Source organism: Melospiza melodia, chromosome 5 (assembly GCF_035770615.1).
Source record: "Melospiza melodia melodia isolate bMelMel2 chromosome 5, bMelMel2.pri, whole genome shotgun sequence".
In the NCBI taxonomy this organism is placed as follows: Eukaryota; Metazoa; Chordata; class Aves; order Passeriformes; family Passerellidae; genus Melospiza; species Melospiza melodia.
This window is the reverse complement of record NC_086198.1, coordinates 6956153-6972053: the sequence shown is the minus strand read 5'-3', so window position 1 is coordinate 6972053 and position 15901 is coordinate 6956153. Positions and strand designations below refer to the sequence as shown.

Sequence of the window (15901 nt, the reverse complement as noted above, 5' to 3'; positions counted from 1 at the left end):
TACTTTATGCACTTAAATGTGATTAGTTCTATTTAAAGAAAATATTTCTATCCTTAGCATGTAAAAGAGAAAGTGTTAAAAGATTATTTCCCTCTCCTAAGCACTTCTTAGGCCATATCTTTTCACCTGCTTCCAGTTTTGGGCCCCCAACACAAGAAAGGCATCAACAAAAGGGAGTAGGTTCAGTGGAGGACTGCCAAAATAAAACCATGAGCGATCTGTCCTGTCCTCGTAGCTCACCCTGCTTTGAACAGGAGCTTTGACTAGCTTGTTTCAGAAGGTCCCTCTAATCTGAGTCATCCTCTTTTACTATATTATGGTCCTGTGAATCAGTCCTTTGATCCACAGACCGACACTTTTCTAGGAATAAGCTCAAGGCAGTTCCAGTCACCCTAGGCCATCCAATTTAACTAGAAAAGATAAAGGCAACATATGTGGTAATTTGCACTTATCAGTTAGATCTTGTCTAAGAGTGAAAGTTGGCTGGATCTCTTCAGCTGGTGGAAGGTTTGGCTGAAAAGAGCTAGGGAAGCATGACCAGACAAAAACTGAACAGAAAATTATTCGCTGTCTATTATTAAAAAGGGAGCACATGGATTTCCAGATGGAATGGATGTTTTAAAAATAACAAATGCAAATGCTGACTTTAAAAATAGTGTTCAGTGTTGTGGGATGTTTTGGAGATCAAAAGTCTAGGATGACAGATAAATGTACAGGGTACATAACCATGACCTCAAATGCAACATTTAGTATAAAAATCTCATAGTTTATTTTTGCCAAAAGATAAAATATTAAGAGTGAAAGAATACATTTATTTTTCCTTCAATTTTTTGCATTTACCTCTGCCAGAAGCCTTTCTTGAAGTGTAGTGCTTAAGGGCCTTTTGTTCCATTCTCTGTCTGCTCCCACTTCTTGTACTGACTTCTTGTACTGACTTCTTGTACTATCCAACTTCTTGTTGGATTTGGAAAATAGATAGTGCTTGAGACTATGACCAAGTATGGGTGCTATGATCTTCAAGATCCTTTAGGTTGAAACATAGCATAGTCTTCTAAGGAAGGAAGCAAATTAAAGAAATGTTTAACTGACAGTTGATGTATATTGTATATTTTCTGCCCAGTAAATCTTAGACAAGGTGATTCTTTATCCACCTCTTCTCAATTCCTTCTCCTAAAGAAGAATTTGTCAGGAATTACACAGTACAACAAATCTTCTCAAACAACACATTGCTTTATTGCAGAGAACAGGGTAACAAGACATTTTTTCTTATTTGCATACATGTCAGGTACAGTGGATTGTGTCAGCTTTATTGAAAGAAATCAAGAACTGTCTTCGGGACTGTAGTTTCACACTCTATTGGGTACTTTCCCACTGTTTGCATCACTTTGACACAAACACAGCAATGGTGATAAACTGAGTTGGACCAGGAAATTCTTCTATCTGAAATATAATTCAAGGCAAAATACTTTTCACTAAACAAGTTCCACACTGCAAGCCACCACCCAGCTGCACAAACAGTTGGAGGAGGGAAAAAGTAGAAGAGAAAAACAGGTGGATGTTGCCCAATAAGTGTCTGTGAATCATAAACCCACATATGTACATGATAACTCTAGGCGGAGTGGGATCTGGGGGGATGCATTTTGTGACTCCTGTTTGATGGGATTAGTGCGTTAGCTGCAGTTCCCTTCAGCCCTTCAGCATGTAACCACGGTCCCTGCGAACGAAGGGCAGCTACAGCTAAATGAGTCAATATTCATGTCACTTTATCAAACCGAGTCAGTTTCATGTCACTTTCCAAGTGCTTGGCTTGACAACCGGGGCGTCTGGGGACGGACCAGCACCCCCGGAGATCCTCGGGGAGAGCAAAATCCGCCCTTCCATCCTGGCGCTGGTTTCGGGTGCCCTCCCAGTAACGGGGAATGCGGCTTGAGAGCCCTGAAACCTGCCCTTCCCAGCCGCCGCCCCAGCCGGGGCCGCACGGAACCGTCACACAATGACAGCATCACTAAGGTCGGAAGAGACCTTCGAGGCCACGTAGCCGCTAACCCACGGTCCGCACGGCGCAGCCGGACACGGGTGTCAGCGGAGCCGGGCCGGGGCCGCTGTCCCCTCACGGCCCGCGCGCCCCGCTCCCAGCGGCCGTGCCGGGGCCGCGCTCGGGGCGCGCGCGCGTTGCCCGGCAACGCGGCGGGGGCGGGCGCGCGGGTTGCCCGGAGACGGCGCTGCCGCGGCCGCGCTGTGGGCGCTGCGGGCCGGCAGGTGAGGGAGCGGCGCCGGCGGCCGCCCCCGCGCAGCGGCCGGAGCTCGGCCCGGCAGGCCAGGGCGGGTGCGGCGCGGCGTTTCTGGCGCGGCGTTTCTTGCCCCGCGTTTCTTGCCCCTCGGGGTGCGGCGCGGCCCGGGAGGTTGCGCGGGGCTCGGCCGCGCCGCCCTGCGCCCACCTGCGCTCCGGGGACGGAGCGGCCCCGGGGAGCGCTCGGGGCTGCGGGCGGTGTCTGAAGCATCCAGGAGCCGTCTGACGGTACTGTCGGGATTTTACACTGTTCTGGGGACTGTCCTGCTCTGTGTGCGTCTCTTTACAAACGTGCTTGTGCGGAAACGCGAACTTAAGATCGAGTAAAGGCGGGGGCAGCAATCTCTAAAAGAAGCAAGCGAACGCTTGCCCTCCGCAGGGAGGGAGAGCTTTGCGCTTGTTTATACTATAAATGCTTTTCCCAGCTGGGACGAGGGTGGGAGGGGGAAGCAAAATCAAGCTTAGAGAGTTAAAAAAAAATCATTCAAGTACAAAAGCAAACTACAAGAAAAGCTTATGAGAGTGAATTTAAGACAGCAGACTCTGTAAATGAAGAAATAAGTTTAAGGGTTTTTTCTCTGTACAGTAAATTCTTCTAGTATCTTAAAGATGTTGCTTTACATAGACATTGTCGTTCAACAGTTTGAGAAACTGCGTTGGAAGCTTGCTCATCTTGCTACTGTTGAGCAAGATCTTTAATTACTGGTAATGCTGCAGTGAAGAACATAATCCTGGATTTTAGACTCGACAAAGACCATACTGTTCTTAATAATGGACTTAACCATGGAATGATATAGAAAATAAATACTTGGAAATGTCCATTTTGAGGGCTAAACCCTATTGGTTCAAGAGCCTCTTTCTGATTGCTATGCACTTAGTCTTTCAAAATTTCAATGGGCTAGGAAGATCATTGCCTCTCTTTCTAACTAATTTTAGAGGGTTTTTATAGGAGTGTTGAGCCTTGTGGTTTTGTACCTTGTTTAAAAATTTTGCCCTGACATTATGCAGCTACTGCTATTCATAAGAACAGGGGAAGAATTCTGGTAAGAAACACGTAACAGTAAGATGTTCTTCAAACTTTAGTACAGTTATTTTGCTTTAAGTTATTTCTGGAAAGACATATTTCCCACTGTTTTAAAATAAGTTCAAGGTTCTAATCCTTGCACTTCCTAGTTTTTTTGTAGTCCTAAAATAGAGAAAATACACTTCTGTTGTGGTGTTTCTTTCCTAATTACAGGCACAACTGTGTAAGATACCGATACATTTCAAGGTTTCTGTTTGAGAATAAGTGCCTTGCATGAATCAGGCTAGATGACTTAGTGATATCATTTTTATATTTTGTATTTGAAAACTGTTCAAAAGCTTCAGTTAAGACTGTAGTCATCTTCAACAAATTGTTGTAACCCACATGGAGACATGGTGGTATAAAGAACTTAGAGAGGTAATATGGAGTATGCATGGAAGAATACAGATAATGCAAAATTTTAAAAATATCATGGGGCTATTGTTTTACTTACTGTTTTTTTTTTTCATTTATTAATTATTCTCCTTGATAAGATATCTACAGGCTTCTTCCTCAGTTCCAACATTCTCTGTGTTCTTGTCAAGTGTGAGGTTAGTGTTGAGAAGAGCTCTTCTCAACACTGATCATTTGTTGCTAACCTAAGCACATCTTTTATTGCTAACTGCTGGCTGTCATCAGGTTATGTAGTTGTATCCCACACTGGTTTCCCAGAGAATCAAGGGCAATCTTTTTGCAGTTAATGGGTTTCTTATTTTGGGGTTTATTATGATGGTTGCTTTTTGAGGTTTCTTTTGCCTTTATGGATATTTGGGCACAAGTGGCTCTGAAGTGTCTGAAAAAACCTGTTAAACTGACTGCTCTGTAAAAATTCCTAGGGCAGAAAATCTCATGTTTTAGAACATTGTATTGGAGGTAAACTTTTCAAGAGTTGACCTCTTTTTCTAATAAAAACAAGTTTTTCTTGCCCATGTCCAGCTTTAACTACCAATTCAAATTTGGAAAATTAGTAAGTTGATATACAACTGCATGTCATCCCCATTTTGACTGTTCAACCTTTCTTATCTCAGCAAATCCATTAACAAATACAGTTGATTTTAAATCTTACTTCGAGTTTCACAGCTAGAAAGAATTTGTTTTATTTCATTAAATTATTTTCCTACTTTCATTTTATTTTCTTTGTGGTCTTTTTTGTCCTACAGATGCTTTTTTTTTTCCTTGATAGATAAGTTTTTGGTACATGAGAGAGTGCTTATGTTGTTTCTTATGTCTGCCTTAGAAATGTACTTTATAGTAATTATTTAATTTATATTTATCTTAACATCCGAATCAGCCAACTATAGTATAAAAAGTTGATGTAATTAAAATATTTACTTTATAATGTGTGCATTATAACTGCAGACAGGGATTTGCACTATTATAGTCTAAATTTATTAGAATCTGTCTCTGAAGAATATGTTACAATGGAATGACTTAACTAGACATAAATAAAATCTTGTGATCATAATATCAAAAAATACATGCAGTATGTTTCTTGGCATGTGAACTGTTTGCTGACAGACCAAAAAATCACCAAGTGGCCATGGGCAGTTAGCTGCCTGCCTGGTTCAATCATAACTGGGGTACTTTAATGTTGGCTGCATTCAAATTTTATACAAGTAGTGATTATGGAACTGATACAAATATTTCAATATACATATGAATGAGGTTGTAATTTTTCTCTGTAAATATATTCCTTTTTGTCTTTTTTGACCAAGGACACAATTGGAGATATTTAAAATTGTCATTTTTTTAATATGTATTCTTCACAGCATTAGAATGGTATCTGCTAAGCCGTAGTAAAAGTGGTATTATAAATATATATAAACTTATAATTTTTTTCTGAAGAGATGGTAATTTATTTTCTTGGAAAAAGACTATAAAGCTTCATCGAATTTATTTTTAAAATCCAGTTATAGAACATCCTTAAGAAGATACATGATCAAGTCCAATCCACTGCTATTGTTGGTAGCTAAAGCTTAATCTCCTGATAAAGCTCAATCTTAAAAGTAGCTTGTGAGAAGGTTGTGTGAAAGTCTCAGCCCAGTGTAGGTCTGGTGGTGATGATAGTGTTGTACATCTGTTACTGAAAGCTTATTCCAATCACTGTGAGGCGGCCTGATTGTTCTGTGTGTCATCTTGTCCTGATAAATCCATATAGCTTGCTGGGAAAGAGCAAGTGAGAGAAAAAAATGAAAAGGACACCTATCTAGAGCCATGCTATGTTTGAGCCATTAGTAGCTTGATAGGAGTTGGGGAAGTCTAGGGAAATCTAATTGTTGCCTGACCTTGTATGGCATAGGATTGCTGAGGTATAAGTTTGCTGTGTCGTTATATGATTGATTCTTGCACAGCTTTACCCTAAACATTGTATTTTAGGATTTATTGTAGGATACTTGGCATTATTACATGCTTTGTGTTCTCAGTGTAAAGATTCTTAAAGTGCTTGTTAATAAATAAAACTTGAGGATTTAACTGACTTCTGTGCTGTATATGTTGGTGTAATGAATTTGCATAATGGCATATAAATTATGAAAGTAATTAATTTCTAGGCTTTTTTAATTTAAGGAAATTTTAAAGTATTTTGTTCTTGGGTTATTTGTTGTTCATTTTTGTTATTAAGACATTCTTCTAATGAGTTTTGTGTCTTCAGTGCAAAGTCACAGCATATTAATCTTTAGTAATTCAGTAGTTAAGACAGATAATTTTTAGAGTTTTGGTGAGACATAGTATGAAATTATGTCTATATAGATTGGCAGGAAGCTTTCTCAGAGAACTGAGTATAGCAAAAATAAAAACTTCTGAGGTAAAAATTGGATTAATATAAAATAATTCTTAATTTTGAAAAACATATAATGCTACTAATTTATGACAAGAATATATCCAACATAACTTTTTATAGAGGTTTAACAGAAAATGTCTAAATATTTCTGTATATAATAGTTAAGCAGAAACAGAAACAGTGGTTAAAGATGTATTTGAAAAAAAGTACATGGTTGATTTGTCACAGTATATCAACTTCAAATTATTTAATAGGGTAAATTTCATGGTGTAAGTGGAAGATCAAAATAGAGGTTTCTTACCTCTCATCATCCATTTCTGAAAATCTGTATTCATAACTAAAGTGCGTTGCTGATTTTTGGTATTGCCAGAAAACATGGGAGAGTACCATCAGTTTGCTCATTCTGAGGCAATATAGGATATTATTTTCAGATGTAATCTTTCATCCTCTGTTTTCTAGGCAAATTATACATGTATGTTATATTTAGGTACAGTTTTTTTCAGTGAGTAGAGATTGAGGCCACTATACTCTCCAGCATATTCTTCCAGATTGTTAAGGTCATGTCTTTTGTAAAGAGCAAGGTAGCAGCTTGCTCTCATGCTAAACAGATATCTGCACTGGAATGTCCAGAAGATCAGCTTTGGTACGAAATACAAAGAGAAGATAACCACGAGTGGGGTTTTTGTTTTGGTTTGGTTTTTTTTTTTTTTTAATGAGTTTCCTTTGGGAGGTGGGGTGGTTGGTTGCATTTGGTTTCTTGTAATTCTTGACCATTGTAGTTCTGAACTTTAAAAACACATTGTGATGTTTATATGGTAAATCATTATTATTTTCAACATCCCTTCCACTTTTTCCTTCTGACAGTTAAAAGTTTTTTGTATTTAGGCCTACTCAATCTGAAATGAGCTAAAATAAGAGTACCTTGTTCCAAAGGGAGGATTGTGAAATGTCTGCAGCACAAGTTTGATGATAGAATTATAGTATATCTCAAGTTTGAAGGGGTCTTTAAGGATCATTGAGTCTGACATCCTGCTCCTCGCTAAACCACATGACTAAGAGCATTGTCCAGATGCTCAGTGAAATCTGAATGGTTTGATGTCATGAAAGCTTCAGGAGGAATCTGTCCCAGTGACTGACCACCCTCTCAGTGAAGAATCTTTTCATAATGTCTAACCTGAACATGTCCTGACAGTTTCATGCAATTTTCTTGTGTCAGCTCAAGAATTAAACAATTGTTTCTGCATCAAATCAATAGGATGTTTTGTCTGGTTTTATTCCTTCTAGAATATTTAAAACAAATTTATTGGGCAATATATTATACACAAGACTGTATATGCCTTGAAGATGTCTCTTTTGGTCTGATCTATTATAGTACATTTTGTTGTCCTTAAATTGAGATCAGTGAACACTTAACTGGAGGTGCCAGCTGGACTTTAGGTTAAGAGCATACGAAGTTACTTGTAAAACATTTAATAAGATTAATTACAACAATTTAAAGGATTGAACATTTTGAGGTTTTTCATATTTTTATTACACTATTTAGTACACATAGTTTTATTCATCCTACACATAAGTTTTGTTATACCTGTATGTCATGGTTTAATCCCAACCAACAGCCAAGCCCCACTCACCCACTCACCTACTCTCTCACTCCCCCACCAGCAGGATCAGGGAGAGAAACCTCAAGGTAAAAGCCAGAGAACTTGTGGGTTGAGATAAAGACAGTTTAAGGAGGAAATCAAAACCCAAGCACACAAGCAAAGCTAAACAAGGAATCTTTCACTGCTTCGCATGGGCAGGTAGGTGCTCCGCCATCTCCAGGAGAGCTGGGCCCCATCAGTGGTTACTTGGGAAAACAAACACCATCACTCTGAATGTCTCCCCTTGCTCCTTTTTCCCCTCACTTTATGTACTTGGCATGATGTAGCATGGTCTGGAATATTGCTTTGGTCAATTGGGGTCAACTGTCCCAGCCTGAATTTCCTTACAGCTTCATATGCACCCCCAGAAAATGCCTTGGCTCTTTGTAATCTCTATGAATTATATTCTCTGTGTTGTCAGTTCTGTTCAGCACAAACCCAAACACATCCCCATACCACCCACTTGGAAGAAAGATAACTCTACCCTAGCCAAAACCAGCACACTATAATATAATAGTTTTCCCAGCACCTGGAGATGAATGATGAAGTAGGCAAAAACATATAATTGCCTTATAATGCATTTGAAGTCTTTCTTGTCTTTAATTTTTCACGTATAATTTAGCACCAAACTTCTTAATTTATTCACAGGTAATTGTAACAGATATTTTTAAGCAGTTTAAGTTCCCATCTGCTATCCTGAGATGATTTTAATTATATCTGTACTTTTCAGTTGAAGATATTTACCAGTTTATTGAAAGGATAATACAGTATCCATATCCATTTTAGCCCATGCTTCCCTGATGATGCTGAAACTAAATGTGAGTCACAGTGTTTGTCTGTCTTGAGAGACTCATTCTTCTGACAGGTTGGTATTGAGACTGGAAAACTCAGATCACATAGATGGTGGAGCAGGTACAGGCTGTTGTGGTTTGACAGTGGCCAAATTTCAGGCGCCCACAAAAGCCAGTTGCTCACCCTCCCCTGCTACAGCTGGGCAGAGGGGAGATGAATTAATGAAGTGTTCATGAGTTGAGGTAAGGATTGAGAGAAAAAAAAGTCCAAGGGCAAAACAGGCTCAACTTAAAGGTACAAAGTGAATTTATTGCTAACTAAATTAGAGAAAGATAATAAGTAAAATAAGCCCTTAAAAACACCTTTTTTCCCCAACCCCTTCCTCCTTCCCACCAACAGTGCAAGGAGACAGGGCATGGAGGTTTGCTCAGTTCATCACCCCCGGCGTTCTTCCCCTGCACAGGGAGAGGAGTCCTCCCCCTGCTACACCATGGGGTCCCTCCCACAGGAAACAGTTCTCCACGAACCTCTCCAGAGTGGGTGCACTCTCCCCAGCAGGAGTCCCCCCAAAAGTGCTGCAATGTGAGCCCCTCCCACGGGCACAGAGTCCTCCTGGAGCTGCTGTGGTGTGGGTCCCTCTTCACGGGGCGCAGTGCTCCAAGGACAGGCTGCTCCAGCCGGGAAGCAGGGCCCTGTCTCTCTCCACCAGGGCTCCCACTGGATCACAGCCTCCTCCAGGCATCCACCCTCTCCAGCATGAACACCTCCCCGTGGGCTGTGGGTGGATCTCTGCATTCCCATGGATCCCCAAGGGCTGAGGGGCGCAGCTGCTTCACCTTGGTCTCACCACGGCCTGCAGAGGAATCGTGGCTGTGGCACCTGGGACAGCTCCTCCCCTCCTTCTCCACTGATCTTGGTGCTTCTGTTGTTTCCCTCACATGTTCTCACCTCCTCCTCTTGTCTGACAATAAAAAACCACCTGCACTTTGTTTTGATTTCCTTCTTAAAATATGTTATCAGAGAGGCGTTACCAGCCTCTCTCATTGGCCCAGCTTTGGCCAGCAGCATGTCCATCTTCAGGAGCCACCAGGAATTGGCTCTGCCAGGCATGGTGGAAGCTTCCAGCAACTTCTCACAGGAGCCGCCTCTGTGGCTCCCCTAACTACCAAAAGCCAGAGGGTGCAAAACCAATACATAGGCATACAAAAGAAACACGTTTTCAGAGATGGTGGAACAGCTACAGGCATAAAAGAGAAACAAGTTTGATACTACTGAACTACTTGTCATTGTTTGATCAAGATTCTCAGTGATACTATATGCCCTTATAAAAAAGACACAACACCCTGAAAGCAAAGACTTTCCATAATGGTCAAGTATTTATTTACTTGAAACCATGATTTTCATGTGTAACAAGCAGTAATAATGTGGATACATTTTCACAATTTTTAAAATTTTGTTCACGGAAGCGGTACATCAGTAATGTTTTTCTTGATTGCTCATAGACCATGGTTATGGTCAGGAGTGTCTTCAGTGCTGTCATTTGAGGTGACTGAATTGGTGCCATGTTTCTCATACAGTTTATGAGACCATGCAATTCTGTGCACTATGCTTATGCTTATGTTTGAGCTGAAATCTCAAAGGGCAATTAATTTGAAAAATTTCAGCAGTATTGTAGGAAGTTCTGTATATTCTTGTTACATGGATGACTATATAACTACAAAACATCTGATAATCTTGGAATGCTACTTCCTATTACTGGGTGCCTTGACTTAAATATTTATGGTTTTGCGTGTGTGGTTTGTTTTGGGTTTGTTTTCTTTTTTTCACCTTGGTTGTCAGAATTTCTGAATAAGAGATTTGAACCAAAAATATTGCTGTTTTTCTTTATTCCCCTGGAGAATGTCACCTGCCTATACAGTACCCTTAATGGAAACTACACATTCTGGGGTAGGACAGGTAATAACACAGAATTGCTCTGTGGAATTGGCATGTAATGTCAGCCAGTTAGGAGCTGGTACTTCCAGCTACTTTTCTGACTCTGCTTTGTTTTTTTCTTGATTAAGCAATAGAATTCCCTGGTTAGTTTTTACATTTATTATATTACAAACTGAGGAACAGCTTGTTAAGTCAGCGTAGAAAGGCAGAGCATATCTGGATCCTAGGTTTCTTAAGAAACTGGGTTTTTTTAGGTCTGCACAATGTCTATTGAGGATTTGAGCTGCTGTAACCATGCAGTCAGGAAGATTTGTATGATAATGTCTCCTACATAGCACAGCTGAAGAAGTATATTGCTGCAGCATGGAAATGTGGTAGTACAGCTTTTATTCATTTTTACCTTTCATTTTCACTGGCATAATGCACTGTGAAACCTAATGTGAAACTTGGAGGCATACCAGAAAAGGATACTACCTGTGTAAGGCATAAATGTTGTCAGATATGTGAAACTCTTCTAAGGAAGAGAAAAGAAGCAGATCCATTCTGATGAATTGGTTAAATTAGGCTTTTTACATTTTTCAGCCAACGCTGGTGGCTGCAGCTGAGCCCTTTAGGCTCTGCTGGCTGTGAACAATGGACTTGCAGGTTTTTCTTTTTCCTCTTACAAAAAAAAAAGAAGTTAAACCGACGCTTGGTATTTGCGATAATTTTGGCCCCTCCTACTGTGCCAATTGAAACCACTCCCTACATAACCAAAACAAATCATTCCCCATGATTCTGAGGATATTTTACATTTCAGTACAAGCTTTTGTGCACTGAACTACATTTTGTAGATAGTACATTTTTAAAAAATGAAAGTAATTTTTTAGAAGACAGATAAGAATGACTCAAACAGCACCTCATTTTTGGAGCTCAGAAGCACGGCAAAATCAATCTTGAAGCACTAACCTGCTTCAATTTTAAATACTGGAATATATAATCTAATAATTGCTGTAGTATTGAATTCCGATTTCCATTAGAAAATCCAATAGGTAGAACATTTAAATTGCTGTTAAAAGTATTTCAGATTACATATTTACTAATTTAAAACTTATTAATCTCAAATCATATCACAGACTTCAGATCTGATCTTTGAATAGCTTATTATACTGTTGAATAAATTTTAGCACAGGATTTATTGTACTTATATGTCTTCAGGTTCTGTATTTTTTATTTCAACTGTGCCTTCTTTCATGGCTTGGATGACTTATATTTCCCACTGGTTTGATGAAGATGATTGGTATGAAGGACAACAAAGAGTAAGAATTGCTTAAAGTGATATTTTCTCTTTTACTATTTTTATATTTTTCTTCTTTAAGCTGCTCTTTATTATTATATTGATTATATCAAAAGTAGTTGTCGTGGTTTGAGACAAAATGACTTTTTTGAAAATTAATGTTGCTAGCTGCATAAAAGGTACTGGAAGTGTGACAGCCACCTACTTGCATCTTTTAGGTTGCATAATTTAACAAGTAGTAATTTTTTAATATGCAATGAGATGAAAAGCAAACATTACACTTTGTTGTATTAGAAGGAATTAATATACCATGCATGGAGTAAAATGAAATAATTATAGTTAGTAATAGGGTAAACCACAAATATTTGGGAGAGATTAAATTCACATAGGGTCATTTCCAAGTTGTATCTTGGATAGCTTTATGTTTTTATTACCATTTTTCTGAGGAGGAGTTGTTACTATAGCAACATTTGCAGGATTACTTGGATTTATTTTTAGTATGTATTAGCTGCATGTCTACAGCTGCTTTCATAGATTTATGGTGGGAAATGGATATAAGTCACATTTCTCTCACTGTATTAAGCTCTTTTATGGTACCTTACATTTCTGTGATTTCTTTTTCTGTTTTCAGAGTATATAGTCAGCTAATTAGAATGCAGGAGATGCTAGTGAAAACAGCTGCTTTCATTGGATTAATGTGTATTACTTGATAATGCCAGCTATATGCTCATAAGTATAAAAAAACTGGCAGATATTAATACTGTTCCACTGTTCTCATTTTACATGTCACTCATGATATGGGTGCTTCAGATGTAGAATTACCTTTTAACAGCTGTCATCAGGGATTCGGGTGTGAGATGTGTCAAGAGGTAACTTTATCTGAAATCAGAGCAGTCTTGGCAATTTGCCAGCAGAAAAGCAGTCTTCTGGTGATTGTTGTAACTCTGTATTGGAAGTTGAGAACAGAATCTTATGCAGGCTTTTAGATGCTTCATTATGTGATCAGACATGGTTGTGTACATATCTCTGTGTATTGCACACATTATCTGCAAACTATGATTAAGCAATACTCTGCAGATATTGGCTTGGTTATCACTGCCCAGAGGAGTTGCTTGAGTAGTGTGCATTGCCTCAGACTATTCAGACACCTGCAGTAGTAACTGCAGTTTGTTAAACCACGTCAAGACTACAGATTGGTTAGCATTTTGCAGTATTCCAAAGCAGGAAGAACTTTTGTTTGTTTTGTCAAAGTTTTCATATTGTAAGTTATCTATTGTCTTTTAAGCTGTATGTATACCAGAATATTTCCATATATACCAGAGTATTTCCAATTACTCTCATTTCATGGGTCAGGAAGAATTACTGAGATTTTAATTTCCTAACATGGCTATAATGTGCTTGGTGTTTCCCAGTTCCAATGGAAGAACACCAGTGCTAATTATGTTTGTGTTTTTCCATGCATCTCAGTGCTGTTGAGGCAGACATTCAGTCAGATGTCATTTTCTGCTCTGTCTTGCACACATGCCAACATTTCTTCATAAGTTTGAACACCTTCATGCTTTTAGCAAGATAAAATGATTGTCCATTATCCAGTGCTTCTAACTGGTCCCACTGGATAGGGTAATGAATTTGAAACTCTGGTTCACAGGTGACATTTTTTATCTCCAAGGATGGGTAAATACACCCAATGTTTTCAAGGAGAAATAACATGATATAATGTCTTTATATCACTAAAGATCTTACTAATTATTATGTTATCATTGATTTGCTGACAAAAATATTGGTGCCTTGGGACAGTAGTGTGGATGAGATATATGAGAATTTTATATGTCTGACATACAGGAGTGACAGCAAGCTTTCCACATAAGAAAAGAGACAAACCTGATGGAAAATAATGACAATAGAGTGAACAGAAGCAGAGGACACTAGCACTTTACTGCTTGTAGCTGTTAAGAAACTACACTCTGTATACACAGAAGCATATTGATTAACATAAGGCTACTCTATATCCACTTTTGTACGCATGCCATATTGCATATTTGGATAGGTCTTACAGCACATGGACCACAATCAAAGCACATGTGAGCATCTGTTGTGGCTTGTGCTTGATGGTTAGATATTTATGGATACTGATGACATGCCTGCACTGTATTGATAATGAAAGTGTTAAGTGATGGGTTTAAAGAGCTATTGTTATTCTACAAGTGTTATCGTAGTGCAATCGGGAAATACAATGAGCAATGAAATACACTGAGTAGCTGAAGCAGAGAAAAAGGAGTTAGATTAAAATTAAAATGGTGCCTGTTAAAGAGCTGCAGTTGCCAGGCTACTGGCACTGCAGTTTTGTGTGTGGTGTGACACAACACTCAGTCTTTTCTCCTGCATCCTGTAGTAACTGCATTATTCGGGAACATCAAGATTTAGTTCCTCCATCTGTCAAGTAAAGTGATTTCATTCTACAATGAGAACAATATTTTCCATTTTTGGGACCCGCAAGGTATTGGAATGAACATGGAAATTCTAAAATGCTTTCCAAAAATTGATACCTATGCTAAGGTAGGGATTATTAGGCATTTATCTTTAAGTTATTGATATAAAGCCATGATATGTATCTAGTCAATTCAGTTGCTATTTTTAAATAATATTTATGATATACCAATTTTCAGTTTAATGTGGTTGGTTGTTGGGGTTTTTTCTATATTAAGCAACAAGGAAGGACCTAGAATGTTGCTGTTTCTGCCAATTGAAAAGAAAGGGTTTTGTTGTCCTCCCTCTTTCCTTCATCTCCTTGGAAACTGTGAGCACACACTGCTAGCTTTCCCAATGTGGTATGCTTTTTTTACACACACAGAGGTTTTTTCATTTTATACTTAAGAGTCAAATATAATTACTTAAAAATAAAGTACTTCTTTACAAAGTATAAAATATCTCCATTGTATGAAAATGCACCAAGTGTGAAATCATACATATGTTCAGTTATGCTGCATTCCTACGTTTTTGTCCTTTTGCTCAGGCTGTTTTGATGAATACATCTTTCTCTTTTATATCTGCTTATTTGGTTAATTATGCTTAACAGAAATCTATAATGTTTGAAAAGATGTGCAGGAAATTGCTTTAAGGCATGATACCTACGAGAGAGCAAGTCAGTATTCCACACGCAACTGTCATTTCTTCTTCTAGATACTATCATTTTGAATTTCAAGGCAAATGCTTCCTCTTGTCAAGTTGTATATCATTACAAAGAGGAGGAAATAAGAACAAGTTTTAAACAATAAATATTAGTTATTAAAATGCAAATTCTTTTCTGTAATAAAGTTTAGAATATTTTATATATGTAACTTTTTAACATATATTTAAATGGGGAAAATCTAATCAAAGTTTAAGAATACTTATTAAGCATGAATTCTTAACTCAGTGAAATAACACTATATTACAGACCAACATTTTTCATCTAAAATTGAAAAATTTCACCTATTAGCAGTATTTTTAAAGAGATTACTGCAGAATCCTACAAGACAAATCTGTTGTTACTCTAAAAGAAAAATCTGTAGCATTCTGTTTTAGCATCTGTAAGAGATCTTGGCTTTGCAATTAATTTTACATGGAATCAAACTGCAAATTAAACAAGTCTTAAACCATTTTTTCTTACAGATTAAAACTTCATCAAATCAAGAATTCTTAGCTCCCATGTGAGAAGGTAAAAAAGAGTATCTGTACAAAGTGAGAAAAATCTTTTATTATTATGAAGTAAAGGCTTGTGTAGTCTTTGGTTCTATATAGTTGTCAACTTTTTATCAGTCTTACATTGATGGTTTTCAGGCAGTAAACCTGCAAACTAAACCTATGATAATCTAATATTTTACAACTCATTCTCTCCTACTTCACCGTGCCTTTTTTAAACGTCCCTTATCAGTTTGCTGACACACCTACAGTTTTAACCATTGTTTTCCCTGGAATCAAGAGCAGAACCCAAAATTTCTAGTTCCAGGTATTCTGTGCTTTCCTAAAATAATTATCTAATCAGCTGGAGGATCAGCTGGGGGACGGTAATTTCAGTAAAAGTGGTTGCTAATGGTGCCAGTTATTTTTTTCGTGGGAACTAGAAGTCTGTTCTGAATGCCCCAAA

General features: G+C 38.3%; 1 protein-coding gene across 7 annotated transcripts in view; it reads left to right on the top strand.

Annotated features, from left to right (window-relative positions):
* The first annotated feature begins 2428 nt into the window (after positions 1-2428).
* The window catches only part of WDR17 (WD repeat domain 17), a 53858-nt gene continuing 40385 nt past the window's right edge, over positions 2429-15901 (top strand). For 3 of the 7 annotated variants that reach the window (XM_063156170.1, XM_063156165.1, XM_063156164.1), the window contains exon 1: positions 11286-11797. In XM_063156170.1, coding sequence (XP_063012240.1) covers positions 11687-11797 — 111 coding nt within the window. In that variant the 5' untranslated portion in view covers positions 11286-11686. Of the gene's footprint in view, positions 2519-10852; positions 10871-11285; positions 11798-15341; positions 15496-15901 lie in introns of those variants that run through there. The other 4 variants (XM_063156166.1, XM_063156167.1, XM_063156169.1 and 1 more) reach the window with 4 other exon arrangements.